At 41.3% G+C, this 26,018-nt stretch overlaps 1 protein-coding gene across 11 annotated transcripts in view; it reads left to right on the forward strand.

Moving 5' to 3' along the window:
• The window catches only part of astn1 (astrotactin 1), a 246,781-nt gene that overhangs the window by 139,184 nt on the left and 81,579 nt on the right, over positions 1 to 26,018 (forward strand). For all 11 annotated transcript variants that reach the window (XM_071377340.1, XM_071377345.1, XM_071377341.1 and 8 more), the window contains one exon: positions 4,633 to 4,821. In XM_071377340.1, coding sequence (XP_071233441.1) covers positions 4,633 to 4,821 — 189 coding nt within the window. The remainder of the gene's footprint in view (positions 1 to 4,632; positions 4,822 to 26,018) is intronic.

Raw genomic sequence — 26,018 nt, forward strand, 5'->3', positions numbered from 1 at the left:
GCATCCGTAGCTCTGTCTATGAATTTTAATCCCTCAGCTTTTTACCGAAACAGGGCGGGGAGAACGCTTTGTTATTGTTTCAACTGCTGATTGCACATAAATGAACATTCAAGTATGTTTAAGAATACATGACTGTTGGGAGTGTGGTGCCATACCTTTAGCTCCCAGGTGCAGCAGAGCTGACACACTAAAGATTAAGTTACAGCAGGTGTCTTGACCACCCTCTGGCTGTTCTCCAGACAGCAGTAGCGCTGGAAGGTGTTCCAGGCACTGTTTGTGGCCACGTCACCTCCCTCAGAACCAATGAAGATCTCCAGGTTCTTACAGTGGAGCATCAGCATAATCTATAGATAGGGCAGAACAATACAGGAGATGGAATTAGATTTAGGTTGGAGTCGAATTCCCAATTTAAAATCCCTGTACTATCCATAGACATTTGTAAAAAGATCAACAAAAGTAGGACATTACAGTTTGAGGAAGGTGGAGCAATACATATGTGCTGAGTTGTGTAAGGCATACGATGAGTTGGTGACTCACTGGACCAATCCTCTGCCTCATTGGCGTAGTGGGCCAGGGTGATGAAGTAGAAGCCTGACTCCACCTGGTCAAACGTGTTCTCTCTACACACACTGACCTGTCTCCTGAGAACAGAGAGAGGAAAATAAGAAGTCAGGAAATGTCACAGACAGAGTTCATGTTTTAACATCTTAATGTTGCATTCAAGGTAACAATCAATTATAAGACGCCTGTGGCTGCATCAAATGAGGCAACTATGGATAATAATTTATCCAAATAAGTGAAAACACATGAGGTGTGACTGAGCCAAGCTATAGGGCAATTCCATGGTATCATGGAATCATGATGCTCAGATGTTTCACTATAAAATGTATGTCAAACAAAAAACAATGATTTCAAAGGGAAATTGACCATATAACTCTATGCACAAGGACTAACTACTTTTAACAATTTGCAATCATTGGTTTGTATGACATACATTTTAGAGTGAAACGTATGAGTCTCAGCATCACTCTGTTACCATGGAATTGCCCTGTACCAATCCACGGCGCTTATCAGTCACCATGGCTCAGTATTGAACAGCCTGCTGTCATTTCATGACCAACCCACCTCGTGAAGAGCTATCCTCCTATAGGTTTTCACTTTATCCCTTACCTACAATACTCATATTGTTTAGCAATGACTATCACATACATTCAGTATTGAACCATCTTTCTAACCAATAGACAGCAGTTAGTCATCATCCTCTCTACGTGACACATGTCCTATGCACAATACCTTCATACAGCGTCAAAGAAATTAGAGGAACTCTCAGTACCACTAATGATTAAGTTACAGGGGTGATTGGTGAATATCATGGTTACCTGCAGGAAGTCCCCAGAGTGCTGTGCCTACAGGAGGGCCAAGGTAACCTACTTGGAGCATAATGGATTCCTGTATCTCTTGTCTCTGTCAGCTGAGCAGAGAACATATTAGTGCCAGTGGACCTGCATGGAAAGAGTGATGGAGAGAGAGAAATGGTTTGAGGTCATTCTCATTTACTTTTACTGCACAAAAACTGACAGGGTAAAAGTTATTAAATCTATATTTCAATCAAACTTTATCTTAAAATATGCAGTTAACGGTTAACAATATTGTCTATTATTTGGTTAGGAACTTGACCTCTCCTTCAAGACTGTTGGAAAAGCATTCCAGGTGAAGCTGGTTGAGAGAATGCCAAGCGTGTGCAAAGCTGTCATTAAGGCAAAGGATGGCTACTTTGAAGAATCTATTTTGATTTCTTTAACACTTCTTCGGTTACTACATGATTTAATGTGCATTGTTTCATAGTCTTGATGTCTTCACTATTATTCGACAATGTAGAAAATAGTAAAAGTAAAGAAAAACTTTTGACTGGTACTGTAGGTGCACACACACACTACATGTTAATGTTTTAAAATGTTTGTCAATTGTAAAGTATTTTGTCTGTAATATATTTTTTGTTATGTGTCGGACCCCAGTAAGACTAGCTGTCACCATTGGCGTCGGCTAATGGGGATAAATCAATAACGTTAGTTAGCTAGCTAGTTAGTAGTTAGCTTCTTAGCTAGCTGACGTTAACCTAGTTTGCATCATTAATAGCCTGCTTTAATAACAGAAGATCAATTAACTACATACTTCAATTTCAATATTGAAATCATAGTTGATTACTCTACTGATTACGCTCCTGAAAAACTATCGAACTGCCTTCTTTATTATTATTAATTATTGTTATTATTTATTATTATTGTTATTACCTTTTACCGTCCCCTTTAATCAGGTTAGAGAGCAATCAAGCCGTGATTACATAACCTGAGCAATTTCGATTCAGTAGACTGCTACAGGCTATGTTCATTGGCTAGAAATCTCCCTAATATGAAATTAGAGAGCAAAATGGATTTTGGAGCGCAAACTGGAAATTTGTTGTGGGTCTTGACATGTAGTACGAGTTTGACATGTAGTAGCAAAAATCTCTGCTCTCAAATGAATTTACTAGGTGCGGAAATGCAGTTCTGCTCGCTCAGAGTCACACTCGCAAGCTCTCAAGTTTAATTTGCGCACACCACGCTGGCCTGCGCTCGCGGGACCCGTCCTCTGCACACTCGACTCATGTATTTGCTCTGCAATGATGTTTCATCTTGCTCGCTCACACGCTCCATCTCAAACCTGTTCGACTTTTGAATCGGATTTGACTCCATACTTTCTCTCTCTCGCGCGCTCCCTCCGTGCCACACACATAGACTGTCACACACACCAGCGCCTGCTCCTCTATTGCCCCTCCCCCACCCTTCTGCTGAAACAAGCAGGGCACCAGCTCTCCTTTTTTTTTTTAAGTACACTTTTTTTATTTAACCTTTATTTACCCAAGTAGGCCAGTTGAGAACAAGTTCTCATTTACAACTGCGACCTGGCCAAGATAAAGCAAAGCAGTGCAACAAAAACAACAACACAGAGTTACACATGGGATAAACAAATGTACAGTCAATAACACAATAGAAAAATCTATGTATAGTGTGTGCAAATGTAGTAATGTTAGGGAGGTAAGGCAATAAATAGGACATAGTGGTGAAATAATTACAATTTAGCATTAACACTGGAGTGATAGATGTGCAGATGATGATGTGCAAGTAGAGATACTGGGGTGCAAAAGAGCAAAAAATAGAAATAACAGTATGGGGATGAGGTAGTTGGGTGTGCTATTTACAGATGGGCTGTGTACAGGTACAGTGATCGGTAAGCTGCAGCTGATGCTCAAAGTTAGTGAGGGAGATATGTTTCCAGCTTCAGTAATTTCAGCTAAATCACGCCATCAAATCTCTATTGAAGTGTTCATTTCGACTATCCGGATATCCCCAAAAAATATAATGATATTATTCAAATACGGAAATCATTTCAAATGCCCATCCCTAGTATTTAGTGAAGCACTACTTCTCAGAAGGGCTCTCTACTGTTGAGAGTACGTTGCTGTAGAGCTCCTTGACGTTCTTCATACTATTCTTTTTTGGGATCTTTTGGAGTTTCTATTTAGCTATTTTTTGATCTAATGTTTTACCATATGGTGATGCTTCATCATCTGAACAGCCCACATCAACATGCTAAAAGTTTTTATATGAATGTGTAATGAGTTTTCAGACTGACAGAAAGTTGCAGAATAGTTTATTTGGGCTTGAATGGTTTTTGGATTTGTTTTCGTATTATTTTCTTATGGTTACCATATGTATCATTTAGCGTATGTATCTGTATGCATTTTGTGTTAATTCGCCACACGTTTTTGTAATATAACATAAACATTACATACTGTATATAGATGTGTCATTACTAATGCATATCCGATAGGAATGTTCTATTACTAGCTCTATTACTCTTACTGTTGTAGGTCTTCATATTTCATCCGACACAGAAGTGTGTGGGGGGTGGTTACTGATTTTTACACCTGATACCAAAGGACCATCTTTCACAAGGACTGTTCTGTGTCATTCATCACTGTTGCTTCATAATGTAAATGTGGTGTGGGAGTAGCTTGTTGTGAGTGGTGGGATGTTAATGTTAGGGCTCTTGAATGATAATGGAAAAGTTGAAGAGCTGTACATGTTATTTAGTGTTTTCCCAAAGATATAAAAACACCAGCAAGTGTAAATACTAATGACTCAACTATGAGGACTTCATGAAGGCTCAATTTAAGACTTAAAGAAAGACTCAAGTTTACAGATGACACTTTTATCACAGTCTGATCACTGTCATAGCTCATAATTTCACAAACTTGAGTTTTCATTAGGACGTTTACCTAAAACTTGAAATTGAAGTGCAGCATAAGTGTACAGTATGCTTATGTTTCGTATTTTATAATACCGGCAGCTGAGTCTTACTTACTTTTGACCTAAAAACGAACAAACAATTCTGTTCATAGACAGAATAATTTATTCTGAGTATGGAATGTAGTAAAAATAAGTATCATCATACATGTACAGTAAATACTGGTACTTTTTGTGTGTGTCAGATTATGTCTGTTTCTATGTTCCTTTTGCTGTTTTACACAGGGCACTATGGATTTGTCAATAGCCTGTCCGTTGCTAACTCCTTCACTGTGTTTCCTATCAGCGTTCAGCTCTGCCATCCACTCCCTGGACGGTGCCACCCTCCGCAGTGATTTTGTCTCCATCCTCAGGGAGTTTGGTAATCACTTTGTACAAGAGGCAGTGTACGGCTTCGAGGAGGCCTGCACTATCTGGTACCCCAACAAGCAGGTCCAGAGGCAGCTGTGGCTGGAGTACCAGGACATCAGCAAAGGTAAGACCTCTAATTGATTGGAGATACCTTACTTGAAGAAAATGTAAAGTATAATAAGCTCCTGGAGGGCATCCATTGTTGGTTCATGTTCCAAAAATGTTCTTGTTTTATTTCTGGGGTTCTGGGGATATGGAATTGTGAAAAAGAAAGGGTAAGAATGTATGTCCTTTTTTGAAAAGCCATTTGTCATTTGCTGAGAGTGGACAAAGCTAGGCCTTCTGAAGACCATTGGAAACACCCGCTGAAATGTCAAATTCAGACCTGTTTAAATTAATAGAAAATCACAACAGAAATCTCAAACGAGGATTTGACCTTTCCAAGGAGGTTGATAGAGTGCACAGATGCATTATGCCACAGCAATTAATTACTGTAGTTATTCATAACACATTTTTTTTTCAGCTGTCAGTTTTGGCCACGTGAAAAAGTGATTTCAATCAAATTCAATCAATGAAATGTATTTATAAAGCCCCTTTTACATCAGCAGATGTCACAAAGTGTTTATGCAGAAACCCAGCCTAAAACTCCAAAGAGCAAGCAATGCAGATGTAGAAGCACAGTGGCTAGTGTTAGGTTCTTATTTTTCAGAGTAAGTAACTCACAGACACTAGAGAAGCTTTACCCAAGTTAGTTCTTCCCTAAAGATCTGTACAGCTGTAATTCAGACAGCAAAACATTTCTCACCATCACAGTTATATACATCCCACTTAAGACACTCCTCCTTCTCTCCAATCCTTACATCTTATCCTTATATCTTATGGTTCTACAGGAAGAGCATAAGAAGATATTAAACCCTTATTACTCCCTTAAGGGAATCTGAGCTCACCTCCTGACCTCAACCCCTCCTTCACCTAATCCACAGACGTCCATCTGTCTCCCCTATATCAGCATGTTGCTCCTCCCGTCCAACCAACACATTCCAAAGCCATCTGTCTTTCTTCAGAGAACCATTAACTTACTCGCTATAAGACTTACCCTCCACAGGATCTATCCTGCTCGGGACTTACTATATACTTTATGGTACTAGCATATACCACAAAGCTACGACCGGTCGTTACACAATGGGCCTATAGAATTAAACTTAGGCTCTCCAGGTCCGCGTCCCATAATTAGTTCAGCCAACGATTCTCAACTCCCCAAGATGTCAAAATGAGTGGAAACAGATATAGGAACTAGCCTACCTTGTTTTTTGCCAGCTCTGCTCCACTGATCTGGTCTCTTTAGTTTGACTACAAATCGTGATGAATCCTGCCATCTGTTAGGTTCTTATTTTTCAGAGTAAGTAACTCACGGACACTAGAGAAGCTTTAACCAAGTTTAATTCTGCCCAAAGGATCTGTACAGCTGTAATTCAGACAGCAAAACATTTCTCACCATCACAGTTATATACATCCCACTTAAGACACTCCTCCTTCTCTCAATCCTTACATCTTATGGTTCTACAGGAAGAGGGTAACAAGATACTAAACCCTTATTACTCCATTAACCTTTCTAGGACACACGTTCCGCTAGCGGAACCCCCCCCCCCCCAAAAAAATTCCGCTGAAAAGGCAGCGCGTGAAATTCAAAAATATTTTTTTGAAATATTAAATTTTCACACATTAAAAAGTCCAATACAGCAAATGAAAGATAAACATCTTATTAATCTACCCATCGGGTCCGATTTTTAAAATGTTTTACAGCGAAAACATAACATATATTTATGTTAGATCACCACCAAATCCAAAAAACACACAGCCATTTTTCCCAGCCAAAGATAGCTTTCACAAAAACCAGAAATAGAGATAAAATTAATCACTGACCTTTGAACATCTTCATCAGATGACACTCATATGACATCATGTTACACAATTCGATAATGTGCATATTTATATCCACAAATCTCGGTTTACATTGGCGCCATGTTCAGAAATGCCTCCAAAATATCCGGAGTAATTACAGAGAGCCACGTCATATAACAGAAATACTCATCATAAACTTTGATGAAAGATACATGTTTTACATTTAATTAAAGATACACTGGTTCTTAATGCAACCGCTGTGTCAGATTTAAAAAAAACTTTAGTAAAAAGCACACCATGCAATAATCTGAGACGGCGCTCAAATATAAATAACATTTCTCCGCCATGTTGGAGTCAACAGAAATACGAAATTACATCATAAATATTCCCTTACCTTTGATTATCTTCATCAGAATGCAATGCCAGGAATCCTATTTCCACAATAAATAGTTTTATTTGTTCGATAATGTCCATTACTTATGTCAAATTAGCAACTTTAGCGAGCATGTGTAGTACACGTGTCCAAACACTGGCGCAAGTGAAGGCAAACGTCGGACGAAAACTTCAAAAAGTTATATTACAAGTCGAATAAACTGGTCAAACTTAGTAGAGAATCAATCTTCAGGATGTTGTTATCATATATATCCAATAACGTTCCAACCGGAGCATTTCTTCATGTCTGTATAAGTAATGGCACACATGACCATTCCATGACCAGCGCGCATGACTAGAAACTAGCATTCTGCCAGACCACTGACTCATTCCCCTCCCATCCGGTCCCACATCACACTAGAGGCTTCATTCCACGTTCTACTGACTGTTGACATCTAGTGGAAGGCGTATGAAGTGCAAACAGATCCATAAATTACAGGGAATTGAATAGGCGATGACTTTCACATCGACCCTTTTCAGAATTCTCACTTCCTGTTTGGAAGTTTGCCTGCCAAATGAGTTCTGTTATACTCACAGACATAATTCAAACAGTTTTAGAAACTTCAGAGTGTTTTCTATCGAATAGTAATAGGAGGCCGTTCAATTTGGGCACCAATTCATCCAAAAGTGAAAATACTGCCCCCTATCCCTAAAAATCTGACCTCACCTCCTGACCTCAACCCCTCCTTCACCTAATCCACAGATGTCCATCTGTCTCCCCTATATCAGCATGTTGCTCCTCCCGTCCACCCAACACATTGCAAAGCCGTCTGTCTTTCTTCAGAGAACCATTAACTTCTGACATAAAACCCAGTCTCTTTCACTCCTTTGATTCTATGCTTCTTTCCTATAATTTATTTAATATCGCAATGTTCAAAGTTTAGCCGATTTCAACAATAGGAAAAACTCCCTAGAAAGGCAGGAATCTAGGAAGAAACCTAGAGAGGAACCTGGCTCTAAGGGCTGTGCACGGTGGAGATTATAAGAGTACATGGGCATTAAGCCCAGATCGTTCTTCAAGATGTTGAAACGTTAATCACAAATAACAATCACAGTGGTTATAGAGGGTGTAACAGCACAGCACCTTAGGAGGAAATATCAGTTGGCTTTTCATAGCCTATCATTCAGAGGTTGAGACAGCAGATGCGGTAGAGAGAGAGAGAGTGAGAGAGAGAGAGCGGGTCAAAACAGCAGGTCTGGAACAAGGTTGCACATTGAATAGGTCAGGGTTCCATATTGAATAGGCAGGCAGAACAGCAGAAACTGGATCAGCAGCACGACCAGGTGAACTGGGGACGGGGACAGCCAGGAGTCGTCAGGCCAGGTAGTCTTGAGGCATGGCCGTAGGGAGAGAGAGCGAGAGAGAGATGGGAGAATAAGAGGGAGCATACTGTTGGAGACTGTGTGACACTTGAGCTTGTTTTAATTACATAATGAGCCTGTTTATAACTGCATAAACAGCTTATTAGTAGTATCGACTTGTTATTGGTTAGGATGTTGGAGCTTGTGTGTGTGTTATTGCAGTGACAACGGGAAGTACAGCAAGTGTCTGTCTTTCCAGACATGCTCTTGCATTTTTGTATATTCATATTGCTAAGGAAGTAGGTAAAAGGAAACAGTCAAGTGTCAGTTCCTGGTAAGCTAGGCTAGTCTCTGTGGAACTAGAGTAAGGAGAGATGTGGAACTCAACATCGAGGTTGAGGTGAGGACAACAGTTGAAGAGGGAATAACCTCTGAGAGAGGGGCCCACCCAACAACACTCTAACTGAAGTCTTGTCACACACACACACACACACACACACACACACACACACACACACACACACACACACACACACACACACACACACACACACACACACACACACACACACACACACACACACACACACACACACACACACACACACACACACACACACACATCCCTGCCCACAAAGGTTCTGGGCTCAGGCTGGGCCACGACATACCAATAAGAGGAACAGACTCAGTTCCTGCCCAGCAACAGAGACTGATTGTTTATCTTAAGACATACAAGGAGGTATAAATATGTGCTTAAGTGACTTGTATGTTGTGCTATGCAGCCACTACATCCTGTTGGGTGTAATAAATCTCGCTTGAGCTTCCTTTGGGGTCTGTCTGGGTTTGTACAAGAACTTAGAACCTAACAATACTTAAGATCACACAGGACACCAGATAAGACAGGAGAATTACACCAGATAAGACAGACTGACCCTAGCCCTAATGCAGCATAGATACTGGAGACTGAGACGGGGAGGGTCAGGGGACACTGTGGCCTCGTCCGACGATACACCCAGACAGGGCCAACCCGGCAGGATATAACCCCACCCACTTTGCCAAAGCACAGCCCCCACACCACCAGGGGGATATTAACAGACCACCAACTTACTACCGTGAGACAAGGCGGAGTATAGCCCAGTAAGATCTCCCCCACCGCACAAGCCCGAGGGGGCACAAAACCGGACAGGAAGATCAACTTACTCAAATCGAGTATAGAGAAAAAGCCTGGCACAACGTGATGCACCCCTCCTAGGGATGGCATGGGAGAGCACTAGCAAGCCAGGGCTTCAGTCCCCACAATAGGGTCAGAGGCAGACAATCCCTGTGAAGAGAGGGGAGCCGGCCAGGCAGAGACAGCAAGGGGGGTTCATCACTCCAGTGCCTTGCCATTCACCTTCGCACCCCTGGGCCAGACTATACTCAATCATATGACCTACTGAAGAGAAGAGTCTTAAGTAAAGAATTAAAGGTCGAGACCGAGTCTGTCTCTCACATGGGTCGGCAGACCATTCCATAAAAATGTATCTCTATAGGAGAAAGCCCTGTCTCCAGCTGTTTGCTTAGAAATTCATAGAACAATAAGGAGGCCTGCGTCTTGTGAACGTAGCGTGCGTGTAGGTATGTACGGCAGAACCAAATTGTCAAGATAGGTAGTAGCAAGTCCTACACACACACACACACACACACACACACACACACACACACACACACACACTTTATAGATTAGCAGTAAAACGTTGAATTCCGCCTTAGCCTTAACAGGGAATTGTTTTGTTCTAGTCAAGATTCTAGCTGCCGTATCTATCACTAGCTGAAGCTTATTTAGTGCTTTATCCGGGTAGCTGGAGAGTAGAGCATTGCAGTTGTTGAGTCTTGAAGTGACAAAAGCATGGATTAACTTTTCTGCATGATTTTTGGACAAAATGTTTCCGATTTTTGCAATGTTAATGGAAATAAGGTGCTCTTTAAATATTTTTGATAGTTTGTCAAAAGAGAGATCAGTGTCCAGAGTAACACAGAAGTCATTCACAATTTCATTTGAGATGATCTGTACAACCATCAAGATTAGTTGTCAGATCAAACAGCAACCTAGAACTAGCATCTCTGTTTTGTCCGAGGTTTAAAAGTAAAACATTTGCCGCCATCTACTTCCTAATGTCTGAAACAGAGGCTTCCAGGGTAGACAATTTTGGGGCTTCACCATGTTTCATTGAAATGTACAGCTGTGTGTCATCTGCATAGCAGTTAAAGTTGACATTGTGTTTCCGAATGACGTCCCCAAGAGGTAGAATATATAGTGAAAACAATAGTGGTCCTAAAATGGAATCTTGAGGAACACCGAAACTTAACATAGATTTTTCACAGGACATCCACAGAGATGAACTGATATCTTTGACAGATAATATCTAAACCAGGCAAGAACTTGTCCGTGTAGACCAATTAGTGTTTCCAATCTCTCCAAACAATGTGGTGGTCGATGGCGGCAATAAAGTCTAGGAGCATGAGGACAGACGCAGAGCCTTGGTCTGCCACCATTAAAAGGTAATTTACCAGCTTCAAGTCCGGACTCAGTTCTATGATGCGGTCTAAAACCTGACTGGAGAGTTTTGTATACATTATTTGTCTTCTTTAGGAAGGCAGTAAGTTGCTGAGCAACATCTTTTTCTAAAATCTTCGAGAGGAATGGAAGATTCAATATACAGTACCAATCAAATGTAGAAAATAGTCAAAAATAAAGAAAAACCCTTGAATTAGTAGGTGTCCAAACTTTTTGGTTACTACATGATTTCATATGTGTTATTTAATAATTTTGATGTCTTCACTATTATTGTACAATATAGAAAATAGTCAAAAATAAAGAAAAACCTTTGAATGAGTAGGTGTGTCCAAACTTTTGACTGATACTGTAGGCCAATTGTTTTTTTGTTTTTTTCCGGGCCAAGGTTTGGCTTTTTCAGGAGAGGCTATTTTAAAGCTATTGGACACGAGAGGAGAGGGTGTGCTATACAACGTTTTTAGCATGGCTGTGCTGCGGTCATAGGTATGAGGTGGAACCAAGCACCGTGGATCAGCACAGCCATGCTAAAAAATAAATTTTTCACAACCTTGAGTGTACAATTGATTTTCTACAAAGGGTTACCAATAACTTAAAAAATGTATTTAAAAAATGTATGCATAGGCTACTATTTCATCCCTTTCAGCAAAAATATTGGCCTAGTCCCGACACATCTATGGTTGCTAGCCAAGCCGGCTGTCCGTTCATTCTATCAGTTAGGTTACCAGAGAAATCGTGAAGTCTTTTTGTTCTATGTCTATGGACGCGACCCAGTCGTTCGTTCTAAATGTCCGTTGCCATTCTGGCTGGCAATGCTCTTATCGCTGGCTTGGTAGCTACCCAACTACGGCTAACACAGTCAAGTCAAACCGTGCAGCTAGAATAACAGCAAAGCAGCTGCATTTCATTTAATTTGATCTGTTTTTCTATTGATATTTCTTTGTATATATTCATAATAATGATGCTAATTCATGATTTAGAACATGTCTCAACCAATCACAATTCTTGTTTTGACCAAACCGTTGTAGAACACTAACATTTTTTAGTGAGTTTGGTACACATCCACCGCATAGGGAGACGATTATTATGTTCAACATACTGGAGGAGGTCTAAGAACGGGAAGTAGCTCTTTCAGTAGTTTAGTTGGAATAGGTTTAGAAGGTTTAGAGGTCATGCCCATTTTCGGGAATGTGTTGAGAGATACAGGATTTAAAAACTTGAGCGTCTCCATTGATCCGAGGTCCTGGCAGTTTTGTGCAGACTCATGGCAACTGACATCAGTTAGAGTTTCTTTCCCTGAAATGCTACTCTGTCAGCAATCCATCTTTTTACCTGTAGCTGTTTCCCCACAAAGACAAATGCAGGTAAGTAATAACCCCTCTTTCCTCAGTGTCTCAGTCCAGTAACTCCACCACCACTGTTCCCGTTTGTTTTGGGGGTTTTCACTGTTGAATCGACCAATTTGCCTTCTTCCCAAGGACATTGCCTCACCATTTACAGAATGTTACCACTTCTGAATGATTGAGTTTTCCACCTGCATGAAAACTCCATTATTCTTTATTTTCTCACTCTGTGACACCGGTACAGACACTATTACATGATTAGATACAAAATGCAATGTTTTTTGAAAAACTGCCATTTTGTGAATTCACTTTACACAGCATAATCTTCGTTCTTCTAGAGCAGGGAATTGCAAATTATGAGACTGAAACAATGGTACTACTGTATATGAACATTTTGATTCTTGGGATATAGGCCTAAATTTAAAAAATGCACTTCTAAAAATCATCATCATCTGTTAATCTCCTTTCTGCCTCCATAAAAGTCCTGCCCTTTTGGTGGGAGTAATGAGCTCGCTGGAGACTATGGTGATCCATGTTCTAGCCTTTGCTCCAAATATCAGAGCCCCGCTGGATTTGGAGTGAGTCTGCTAATAATTTATGCATGTTTTGAGAGTTCCGTCAGCAGACATAATAAGACTTATTTATATGTGGCAATGTATGAGAATTAATGGTGAAAGTAATGACTCACTTGGAGGTTAATCTTTTTGATATAATTTTCATCCAAAATGTGGCCCAAAGGTATATTTGGCCAAATACACTCAACAAAAATATAAAGACAACATGTAAAGTGTTGGTTCCATGTTTCATGAGCTGAAATAAAAGATACCAAAAATGTTCCATATGGTAAAAAAGTTCATTTCTCTCAAATTTTGTGCACAATTTTTTTTACATCCCTGTTAGTGAGCATTTCTCCTTTGCCAAGATAATCCATCCACCTTTCAGGTGTGGCATATCAAGTAGCTGATTAAACAGCATGATCATTACACAGGTGGACCTTGTGCTGGGGACAATGACAGGCCAATCTAAATTGTGAATTTTGTCACACAACACAATGCCACAGATGTCTCAAGTTTTGAGGGAGCTTGCAATTGCTATGCTGACTGCAGAAATGTCCACCCAAGCTATTGCCAGAAAATGTCATATTCATTTTTCTACCATAAGCCTCCTCCAATGTTGTTTTAGAGAATTTGGCGGTACATCCAACTGGTCTCACAACCCGCAGACCACGTGTATGGCGTTGTGTGAGTGAGTGGTTTGCTGATGTCAACATTGTGAACAGAGTGCCCTATGGTGGTGGTGGGGTTATGGTATGGGCAGGCATAAGCTATGGACAACAAACAAAATTGCATTTTATCGATGGCAATTTGAATGCACAGAGATACCGCGACAAGATCCTGAAGCCCATTGTCGTGCCATTCATCCGACGCCATCACCTCATGTTTCAGTATGATAATGCACGTCCCCATCCTGAAAATGGCCCAGTTCTTCCATGGCCTGCATACTCACCAGACATGTAACCCATTGAGCATGTTTGAGATGCTCTGGATCAACGTGTACGACAGCGTGTTCCAGTTTCCGCTAATATCCAGCAGCTTCGCACAGCCATTGAAGAGTAGTGGAACAACATTCCACAGGCCACAATACACAGCCTGATCAACTTTATGTGAAGGAGTGTCACACTGGATGTGTCACACTGCATGAGGCAAATGGTGGTCACACCAGATATTAAGTGGTTTTCTGATCCACGCCCAACATTTTTTTTAAGGTATCTGTGACCAACAGATTAATCATTAATCTGTATTCATTACAGACATTAATCTGTATTCCCAGTCATGTGAAATCCATAGATTAGGGCCTAATGAATGAATTTACTGATTTCCTTATATGATCTGTAAATTGTTGCATGCTGCGTTTATATTTTTGTTCAGTATATTTGTAACTTTTTCCGTTTTACCTCCATTTAATTTAAACATAAATTCAAAATGTAAAGGAATTTACACCATTCTAAGCAGATACCCATAGACGTCCAGTCAATTGCGCTAACACTAGTTAGCATTGGCTGGCAAAACTACCTCTAATTTCCTTCATACTGGACACAGAGTCATAAAAATGGTATCAACGAGTTCATCTGACTATGGGGAAGTAGATTAAGGTCCTCATTGCTAACATTCCAAAGTATCCCTTTAAGGTAAATAATTAATTGAAATTCCTATTTTTTTATTAACTTCCTGTAGGTGTGGATGCTTGAAAATCCAAAACACAGGCACATTATCATTACATTCTAAATAAATATGCATTTTTCAAACAGTGAAGCATATCATATTCAATCCTCAAGATTAATCATAACATTTTAGATGAATATAATATAAAGAACAGATTGCAATAAGGCATGCACAGTGTACAGAACCTACAACCTCAATAACCAATGAGAAATTAAACATATAAAAGCAGTACCACATACAGACAGCACCTGAAAATCAACTACAGTACATCTGAATAATGACCTCCATTAAACCCGAGGTCCATCTGTTTTTTTAAAGGCTATGGACCTCTGTCATTTTGAATTAGATCACCTGCTCTCTGGCTCAAAGCTGTGCTCTCATCCACAGAGACTAGTGTCAGGGTCAATCCGTAACATTCAAGCTGAGGCTTTGATTAACACAGACAACAAACTGGAAAAACAGTCCTTATTTATTCAATTTATAGAGCTGCTCAGCCATTAAAACAATGTGTTACTCTTCTCAGACAGTGTGAGGATCAGAGGTTGAGAAACACTGAAAAGTACAGAGTTGACGCAGTACGGAGTTGACCAAATATAGAGTTGACTGATTAGGGAGTATGATTAGGAAGTGTGACTGTCACTGAACCACCTGCACCCCCACCAGCCACCAACCCTCCACTATGATTCTTCCTGGGGGTGACAGAACCAGAACATTTACCACTTATCCAGGACAACATTTCCTCTCTCTCCTCTTACTCTCCTTTTCCCATCATGCCGCACATGCTCTGGCTGACAGGCAGGTCAGAGGGTAAGGTTAAGCATGGCCCAGGTGCCTCTGAAGGCTCTGCAGCCTGAGGCAAGAGCAGGGAGGTAGAAGCGATAAGAAGGGGGTGCTCCCCATAGTACAGGCTGTATGGTGGAAAGAGCCTGTGGGCCTCAGTCCACCCTACATCTGCAGTCCTCTCTCTGTCAGGTGCAGTGTGGGGTTGGTGTCAGGTGGTAGGAAGACAGCTTGCAGAGAAGGCAGGGTGATGAATGTGTGCTGCATGTTCATCGGCGAGACAATTAGAGAGAGCATGAAGCAGATGTCTTCGACTTCAAGCAAGTTGTCTTCAGACAGTTTGCAGAAGCGGAAGATGAGGGCTATTCTCACTTGTCAAATATAAATAACTTGCATATTGCGAGAACTTAGAAGAGGGTTAACAAAGTCTGGCACTTGCTGCTACAGTCTTTGATGATGAACTTACTGTGTACTTTTTCAAGGAAAATCTGTGCACAGTTGAAAATGATATGCAAACGTTGGCTAGGAAAAGTACCAAATGCTACATAAAACAAGCCTTGAGTATCAAATAGATGTGTCTGTATCGAGTGTTATGATTTTTTATTTTATTTTATTCTGTCCCACTGTTGCGACCAGCAAAATAAAGTTCTGAAGCGGTCGAACCCCCAAAAAGTAACATTTCATATCGTTCCTCACTGTTCCTTTTTAAACCTCCTGAAATCAATATTTTTGTACATTTAGCTCAACATCAAATTACTTTACCGATCAGTGCGGATAGAGCAGCTTGCTATAGAGCGGGCAAGCTATTGTTGTTTACATGCATTAGACAGACAAGTGTAGGGCGCGAGAAGCCACCTCAATTTTGCAGGTGAAGGAGGAAACTTGACTTGAAGCGCTGGGCATCTTGTTATGATATGCATTATCTAAATTATCTAAATTGTCTTTGAACTTCTGAGAGTTGGCTTAATGTTAGACCAGAGCTACACTACCGTTCAAAAGTTTGGGGTCACTTAAAAATTTCCTTGAAGAGGCGACTCCGGGATGCTGGCCTTTTAGGCAGAGTTGCAAAGAAAAAGCCATCTCAGACTGGTCAATAAAATAAAAGATTAAAATGGGCAAAAGAACACAGACACTGGACAGAGGAACTCTGCCTAGAAGGCCAGCATCCCGGAGTCGCCTCTTCACTGTTGGCGTTGAGACTGGTGTTTTGCAGGTACTATTTAATGAAGCTGCCAGTTGAGGACTTGTGAGGCGTCTGTTTCTCAAACTAGACACTCTAATGTACTTGTCCTCTTGCTCAGTTGTGCACCAGGGCCTCCCACTCCTCTTTCTATTCTGGTTAGAGCCCGTTTGCTCTGTTCTGTAAAGGGAGTAGTACACAGCGTTGTACGAGATCTTCAGTTTCTCTATGCAATTTCTCGCATGGAATAGCCTTCATTTCTCAGAACAAGAATAGACTGACGTGTTTCAGAAGAAAATCCTTTGTTTCTTGCCGTTTTGAGCCTGTAATTGAACCCACAAATGCTGATGCTCCAGATACTCAACTAGTCTAAAGTAGGCCAGTTGCATTGCTTCTTTAATCAGAACAACAGTTTTCGGTAGTGTAGTGTAGTTAGCTAACAAGCTTGTGTGTGCAGAGCGGCACCAGAATTAAAATTAAAACACGTCTTTTGTAGCTAATAAATCCAATGTAAACCGTGACAACTATAGTATCCTTAACTGGCATTGAAAAGGTTAACCCATTCTTCTCTAATAAAAATATCTCTCCATTATTTCTGAATCAAGCTTGTAACATCAGTATGCTACAGTAGCCTATGCTTCGGAGGGGGAGTGGCAGGTTGCCTACACATGCACACACACTGGCAAAGATTGTCAGCTGGCAGACACTGGAATACATTTCTGAGTGGCAGGTTTAGGGCTTAGCATAGGCAAATTTGTTGCGTTTTTTGTGGGACTGGAAAAAAATGCCCGGAACATAAAATAATGTTATTAACCAGTTCCTATGATTTTAAAATAATGGTTCTGTTTTAAAATAATATAGATCACTTTCGTTCCCGGGTTCTGATTTTGTTCCTCGAAAAAAATTATTTTCCGGTTTTCGGTTCTGTTCCCTGAAACGGTTCCAACCCCTGGTCTTAACAAGGTCCAATATTTGTATTTATTTATCTCAATATCAAATCATTTCTGGGTAACAATTAAGTACACTATATATATAAATGTATGTGGAAACCCCTTCAAATTAGTGGATTCAGCTATGTCAGCCACAACCGTTGCCGACAAGTGTATAAAATCGAGTACACCGCCATGCAATCTCCATAGACAAACATGACAGTAGAATGGCCTTATTGAAGAGCTCAGTGACTTTCAACTTGGCACAGTCATAGGATGCCACCTTTCCAACAAGTCAGTTTATCAAATTGTCTGTCCTTGGCTGCAACACTCACTGCCTCTGGAAGCAACATCAGCACAAGAACTGTTCGTTGGGAGCTTCATGAAATGGGTTTCCATGGCCGAGCAGCCCCACAAAAGCTTAAGATCTCCATGCGCAATGCCAAGCGTCGGCTGGATTGGTGTAAAGCTTGCCACCATTGGACTCTGGAGCAGAGGAAATGAATCATGCTTCACCATTTGGCAGTCCGATGGATGAATCTGAGTTTGTTGAATGCCAGGAAAACGCTACCGGCCTGAATGCATAGTGCCAACTGTAATGTTTGGTGGAGGAGGAATAATGATCTGGGGCTGTTTTTCATGGTTCAGGCTAGGCCCCTTAGTTCCAGTGAAGGGAAATCTTAACGTTACAGCATACAATGACATTCTAGACGATTCTGTGCTTCCAACTTTGTGGCAACAGTTTGGGGAAGGCTCTTTCCTTATTTAGCATGACAATGCCCCCAATCACAAAGCGAGGTCTGTACAGAAATGGTTTATTGAGATCAGTGTGTAAGAACTTGACTGGCCTGCACAGAGCTATGACCTCAAACCCATCGAACACCTTTGGGATCAATTGGAACGCAGACTGAGGGTCTAAATACCCAACATCAGTTCCCAACCTCAGTAATGCTCTTGTGGCTGAATGGAAGCAAGTCCCCGCAGCAATGTTCCAATATCTAGTGGAAAGTGTTCCCAGAAACGTGGAGGCTGTTATAGCAGCAAAGGGGGGACCAACTCCATATTAATGCCTATGGTTTTGGAATGACATGTTGGACAAGCAGGTGTCCACATACTTTTGGTCTTGTAATCTACCTTACTGAGATTGTTTTAAATAAAAAATGTCAAAAAGAAAACAAAATATCTTCTTAACAAAAAGAAATTTCTCAAGAAAGAATTTTGCTACAACTGTCTGGGAGTGGTCTGAGTGGGGAGGGAAAACTGAAAACTAGCTGTTATTGGTAGAGAGGTTTGGAACTCTTTCTTATTGGTCTATTACGTAATTTAATGTACATCACCAGGCAAGCCAAAACTCCATCCCTCCAAAATTTCAGGCGGTCTTTTCAAACAGCTCTTACACCAAAAGGGCAATATCATAATTTCACAATATCATTCCAACCTCATAGTGTGGAAATATGTATACAACACAGATATATATATTTTTGACTGCACTGGGCCTTCAAAGTTGAACAAATATTTTGCATGGTTTGAATGACATATACATTTCGCTAGGTTAGAACGCACGCACACACAAAGTTTAATCTCAAACCTAGGCTGTGTGAGGCACAATTTCCTCTCTCAGCAGAAAAACAATCTAAGGCTGTAATATCATCATAAGAGCAGTGGCCTAAAATATATCATATGAATACCAGTTTAAGTCAGCCAGTTTGAATTTTAACCCCAAGAGGCCGTCCAATCCCTCCTGCTGCACTCTCATTGAAACAAACACAAAACAAGATCCTATCCATTATGTACTGTAATTGCCCAAACCCAGTCTGCTTTAATCCTGGTTAACATTATCTGTTTCATCAGCCTATACTCTCGGTTTAAGAGAAGTTAAACCCGACATCACACATTTAGTAGACATGTTCAAGGTCATCCCCTTGACAATACATTTAAAATGTCATCATGTCATCAAGGTCACCGAACCCCCCCCCCCCCCCCAATTTGTTTTGTACACTACTGCTACTCACTGCTTATTATCTATGCATAGTCACTTCACCCCCACCTACATGTACAAATGACCTCTAACCTGTACCACCACACATTGACATGGTACCGCTACCCCCCTGTATATAGCCTCGTTATTGCTATGTTGTATTGCTTTTTCTAATTTTTTACTTTAGTTTATTTGGGAAATATTTTCTTAACTCTTCATGAACTGCACTGTTGGTTAAGGGCGTGTAAGTAAGCATTTCACGGTAAGGTCTACACTTCTTGTATTCGGCGCATGTGACAAATAACGTTTGATTTGATTTGATTCCAACAGGAGAGTTTCTGGCAACCCAACTCCTATTTTCCTATTGTTATTGTTAGTCCTACAGAGTAGAGGAGTGTTTTTTTTTTTACAAGACATCAGTTTAAGATGTCTGCCCTCGTTGTCTTGAGTTAATTCAGAGTAATGTTCATCTCTGCTTGTCCTTCGGCTGAAGGGCACTTCCTCTCAACACCCTCTGGACTTTGAGTTAACATAGATGAGCAAACAGCTCACAGGGGCTTTTGGTGACCTTTACACTTAAGAATTGTGACTTGTTTTTTCCCCTTCCTTTGACTTTATCACAATTTTCCTGCTCCTGCATCCGATCAGATCATTGAAGTTTGCTGTTATACAGCTAAATCAAAATAGAAGCATTTGACTGGTTGTTGAATATATTCATTATACAAGTCTTGGAACTATAAATCATAAAGAATAACTGTGTAAGTGCTTGTGTCTAACAAATGCAGAGCTAACTGGAGAACTCAATGTTCTTGCACTTCATTAACAGTTCATTAAAAGTCAAACTGTCTGGCTGTAGAGGACTGCTAGCCAGAGTTTCTTTCCTTTTTGAAAGATAGCATGTGTTTTAAAGAGCTTTACTCAATTGACACTGTGTTGCTATGTAATTTAATGAGGGAGTGGGACAAAAATATCGTTCCCACTAAGCTTTCATATATCTACAAAGTCAACTGGGATATCTTAGTGGCAAATTCATGACGTTCACAATGCCTTCAGAACTGTGTAAATGCATTGCTTTGCAATCTTCCCACTTGTTGAATCCCTTTTAATTACTGATCAAGGCACATCACTGAGGCACATTACTTATTATTGTATTTGTGCTACGAGGAGCTAAGGGACAGTGTTGTGCATATTAATCGTTTAATGCGTGCAATGGATTTGGATTGGTCTGTTCATGTGATTGTTCGCTAATGATAAAACTTAGTCCAAGTTAGCGTCCCAAATGGTGCCCTATTTCCTACATAGTGTACTAGTTTTGGTTGAGTCCTGGCCAAAAGTAGTGCACTATGTGGGAAATAGGGTAGGTACCATTTGGTATGCAGACTTGGACCAAGTTTTGTTCCAGGGCCCAGCCAAAAGTAGTACACTATGTAGGGAATAGGGTAGGTACCATTTGGGATGCAGACGTGGACTAAGTTTTATCGTTAATGAACAATCACATCAACAGACCAAGCCAAATCCCTTAAACATATTAAATTGAGAAGCCAGGATTATTAAGTATTTTCAACAGAACAATATCAAGTATAATAAGAAACTTTATATCCATGTGCATGTCCTTGTGCATTTATAAATAAGTAACAGTTGTAAGGAACATATTATTACTTTCTGGCGCTCCATTTTCGACAGGCAAAAAATGTTTATTTACTCCCAGTACACGTAACTGGTATTTATTTCAACAGGATTCGTTTGATACTGTAGTTTTGCACGCAGATGCATACATGTGTTGATTACTTCAAATACCATTAGTGTATTAGTGTAGGTCCATTAACACAAACAACCATTAACAGGCTATTGCTGCTTATAGTTGATTGCTTCCTAGTCATATTTTATTATTATTTTTTCGATTTTCACAAGTTTGTGGTGAATTTTCAAAACTCTTAGAACAAAACTGAAAACTCCAAACTGGTAACACTTGTAACACAGCCAGTCTTACATTCAAAAACTTTCATTGTGCATTCATTTCATTTGTAGACATCATTCACCACACAAGCATTGATCCAAAATATACATTTACTGTGAAATAATCACAGTAAATGAAATAATCACCAAAACACAACATAACGATATCTTCTCAATGTAGTTATTTTAACAACCAATTAATCCAATAGCAAAAATTGTAAGATACATGTTCAAAATTGCCCTTTGAATGTAGTATGCTACAGTTCTGTAAATGACAGTACATTACGCTGTTTTCACATTAGGCAATACACTTGCACTACCCATTAAAATGGACTGAACATTTCTATAATTTCTATCCCATGTGTGATCAGTGAAGACATGTTTCACAATGTAATAAAATGAAGGAAATGAAAGAAACATAATGATTAGGGGGCACTAGTTTGCATCAAGCCTGTCTTGAGCATCTGGCCATAGGTTCTCATCGAAATCGCAGTAAACATGCTTTTGGCATGGCGAATCCAAGCCTGAAGGAGGGTGGTTCTCTCATAGGGATGGTATTCATAAGTTCATAAGAGCATGGCACTAGCAACACCAGAGTTGTGGGTTCGATTCCCACTGCGGTCACATGCCAGTGGCATAGATTATGGTATTACAGTGCTGTATTGGCCAATGCAATTTTAGTAAAGCCATGTGAACTTACTGTGAAGTAAAATCATAATAGTCGTCATCATAGTAGTACATTGGAGTATATATCATACTTTGTGTTTCTATTTCAACTGAGACTTCCGGCGCCGAAAAGAGATGGCCGCCTCGCTTCGCGTTCCTTGGAAAATATGCAGTATTTTGTTTTTTCATGTGTTATTTCTTACATCGGTACCCCAGGTAATCTTAGGTTTCATTACATACAGTCGGGAGGAACTACTGAATATACGATTAACGTCAACTCATCATCGTTCCTACCAGGAATATGACTTTCCCGAAACGGATCCAGTGTTTTGCCTTCCACCCAATACAATGGATCTGATCCCAGCCGGCGACCCTGTGCGACGCCGAAAAAGGGGCAAACGAGGCGGTCTCGTGGTCAGGCTTCGGAGACGGGCACATCGCGCTCCACTCCCTAGCATACTACTCCCCAATGTCCAGTCTCTTGACAATAAGGTTGACGAAATCCGAGCACGGGTAGCATTCCAGAGAGACATCAGGGATTGCAACGTGCTCTGCTTCACGGAAACATGGCTAACTCAAGAGACGCTAACGGAGTCGGTGCAGCCAGCTGGTTTCTTCATGCATCGCGCCGACAGAAACAAACATCTTTCCGGTAAGAAGAGGGGCGGGGGGGTATGCCTTATGATTAACGAGACGTGGTGTGATCATCATAACAACACACAGGAACTCAAGTCATTCTGTTCACCTGATCTAGAACTCCTCACAATCAAATGTCGACCGCATTATCTACCAAGGGAATTCTCTTCAATCATAATCACAGCCGTATATATTCCCCCCCAAGCAGACACATCGATGGCCCTGAACGAACTTTATCTGACTCTTTGTAAACTGGAAACCACACACCCTGAGGCTGCATTCATCGTAGCTGGGGATTTTAACAAGGCTAATCTAAAAACAAAACTCCCTAAATTCTATCAGCATATCGATTATGCTACCAGGGCTGGAAAAACCCTAGATCATTGTTATACTAATTTCCGCGACGCATATAAGGCCCTCCCCCGCCCCCCTTTCGGAAAAGCTGACCACGACTCCATTTTGTTGATTCCAGCCTACAAACAGAAACTCAAACAACAAGCTCCCGCGCTCAGGTCTGTTCAACGCTGGTCCGACCAATCTGAATCCACGCTTCAAGACTGCTTCGATCACGCGGATTGGAATATGTTCCGCATTGCGTCCAACAACAATATTGACGAATATGCTGATTCGGTGAGCGAGTTCATTAGGAAGTGCATTGACGATGTCGTACCCACAGCAACGATTAAAACATTCCCAAACCAGAAACCGTGGATTGACGGCAGCATTCGCGTGAAACTGAAAGCGCGAACCACTGCTTTTAACCAGGGCAAGGTGACCGGAAGCATGACCGAATACAAACAGTGTAGCTATTCTCTCCGCAAGGCAATCAAACAGGCTAAGTCCCAGTACAGAGACAAAATCGAGTCGCAATTCAACAGCTCAGACACAAGAGGTATGTGGCAGGGTCTACAGTCAATCACGGATTACAAAAAGAAAACCAGCCCCGTCGCGGACCAGGATGTCTTGCTCCCAGACAGGCTAAACAACTTTTTTGCCCGCTTTGAGGACAATACAGTGCCACTGACACGGCCCCCTACCAAAACCTGCGGGCTCTCCTTCACTGCAGCCGAGGTGAGTAAAACATTTAAACGTGTTAACCCTCGCAAGGCTGCAGGCCCAGACGGCATTCCCAGCCGCGTCCTCAGAGCATGCGCAGACCAGCTGGCTGGTGTGTTTACGGACATATTCAATCAATCCTTATCCCAGTCTGCTGTTCCCACATGCTTCAAGAGGGCCACCATTGTTCCTGTTCCCAAGAAAGCTAAGGTAACTGAGCTAAACGACTACCGCCCCGTAGCACTCACTTCCGTCATCATGAAGTACTTTGAGAGACTAGTCAAGGACCATATCACCTCCACCCTACCGGACACCCTAGACCCACTCCAATTTGCTTACCGACCCAATAGGTCCACAGACGACGCAATCGCAACCACACTGCACACTGCCCTAACCCATCTGGACAAGAGGAATACCCATGTGAGAATGCTGTTCATCGATTACAGCTCAGCATTTAACACCATAGTACCCTCCAAACTCGTCATCAAGCTCGAGACCCTGGGTCTCGACCCCGCCCTGTGCAACTGGGTCCTGGACTTCCTGACGGGCCGCCCCCAGGTGGTGAGGGTAGGTAACAACATCTCCACCCCGCTGATCCTCAACACTGGGGCCCCACAAGGGTGCGTTCTGAGCCCTCTCCTGTACTCCCTGTTCACCCACGACTGCGTGGCCATGCACGCCTCCAACTCAATCATCAAGTTTGCGGATGACACTACAGTGGTAGGCTTGATTACCAACAACGACGAGACGGCCTACAGGGAGGAGGTGAGGGCCCTCGGAGTGTGGTGTCAGGAAAATAACCTCACACTCAACGTCAACAAAACAAAGGAGATGATTGTGGACTTCAGGAAACAGCAGAGGGAGCACCCCCCTATCCACATCGACGGGTCAGTAGTGGAGAAGGTGGAAAGTTTTAAGTTCCTCGGTGTACACATCACGGACAAACTGAATTGGTCCACCCACACAGACAGCGTTGTGAAGAAGGCGCAGCAGCGCCTCTTCAACCTCAGGAGGCTGAAGAAATTTGGCTTGTCACCAAAAGCACTCACAAACTTCTACAGATGCACAATCGAGAGCATCCTGTCGGGCTGTATCACCGCCTGGTACGGCAACTGCTCCGCCCACAACCGTAAGGCTCTCCAGAGGGTAGTGAGGTCTGCAGAACGCATCACCGGGGGCAAACTACCTGCCCTCCAGGACACCTACACCACCCGATGTCACAGGAAGGCCATAAAGATCATCAAGGACAACAACCACCCAAGCCACTGCCTGTTCACCCCGCTATCATCCAGAAGGCGAGGTCAGTACAGGTGCATCAAAGCAGGGACCGAGAGACTGAAAAACAGCTTCTATCTCAAGGCCATCAGACTGTTAAACAGCCACCACTAACATTTAGCGGCCGCTGCCAACATACTGACTCAACTCCAGCCACTTTAAAAATGGGAATTGATGGAAATTATGTAAAAATGTACCACTAGCCACTTTAAACAATGCCACTTAATATAATGTTTACATACCCTACATTACCCATCTCATATGTATATACTGTACTCTATATCATCTACTGCATCTTGCCATCTTTATGTAATACATGTACCACTAGCCACTTTAAACTATGCCACTTTATGTTTACATACCCTACAGTACTCATCTCATATGTATATACCGTACTCTATACCATCTACTGCATCTTGCCATGCCGTTCTGTACCACCACTCATTCATATATCTTTATGTACATATTCTTTATCCCTTTACACTTGTGTGTGTGTATAAGGTAGTAGTTGTGGAATTGTTAGGTTAGATTACTTGTTGGTTATTACTGCATTGTCGGAACTAGAAGCACAAGCATTTCGCTACACTCGCATTAACATCTGCTAACCATGTGTATGTGACTAATAAAATTTGATTTGATTTGATTTGATTTATTTTACAGACAGATTTCCATTATGTGGTTCTCAAAATCTGTAGTAGACAGACCAGTTGACATGTAAAATATATAGGTTTACCAAACGTTTAAGTGATCATCAATTAAGAGCAGTCGGATTAAGTAATAGCAAAATGTATTTTAACAAAAGAGAAGATAATCAAAAGAAATGTGGGCATTGCATTGAGAAAGGCAATTACTTTTTATGAACATGTACAGTATTGCAATGTGAAACATGTATTTCTAGATGAAACACTGATTAAGTTTGGTGAAAAAGTGATTGTATGATTTTGTGTGTTTTATTTAGTCAACAGGAAATGTGCTAAGAGTTTGGAAACAACTGTCTTTTTGATGATCTGTTTTGACTGTTTTGAAGAGTTGTGAAAATGTACCCCATACTTGTGAAAATTGCACCAAAGCAATAAAAACACTGTAAATGTGTAAACATTTTATCTCACA

This window comes from Salvelinus alpinus, chromosome 30, assembly GCF_045679555.1.
Source record: "Salvelinus alpinus chromosome 30, SLU_Salpinus.1, whole genome shotgun sequence".
Classification (NCBI taxonomy): Eukaryota; Metazoa; Chordata; class Actinopteri; order Salmoniformes; family Salmonidae; genus Salvelinus; species Salvelinus alpinus.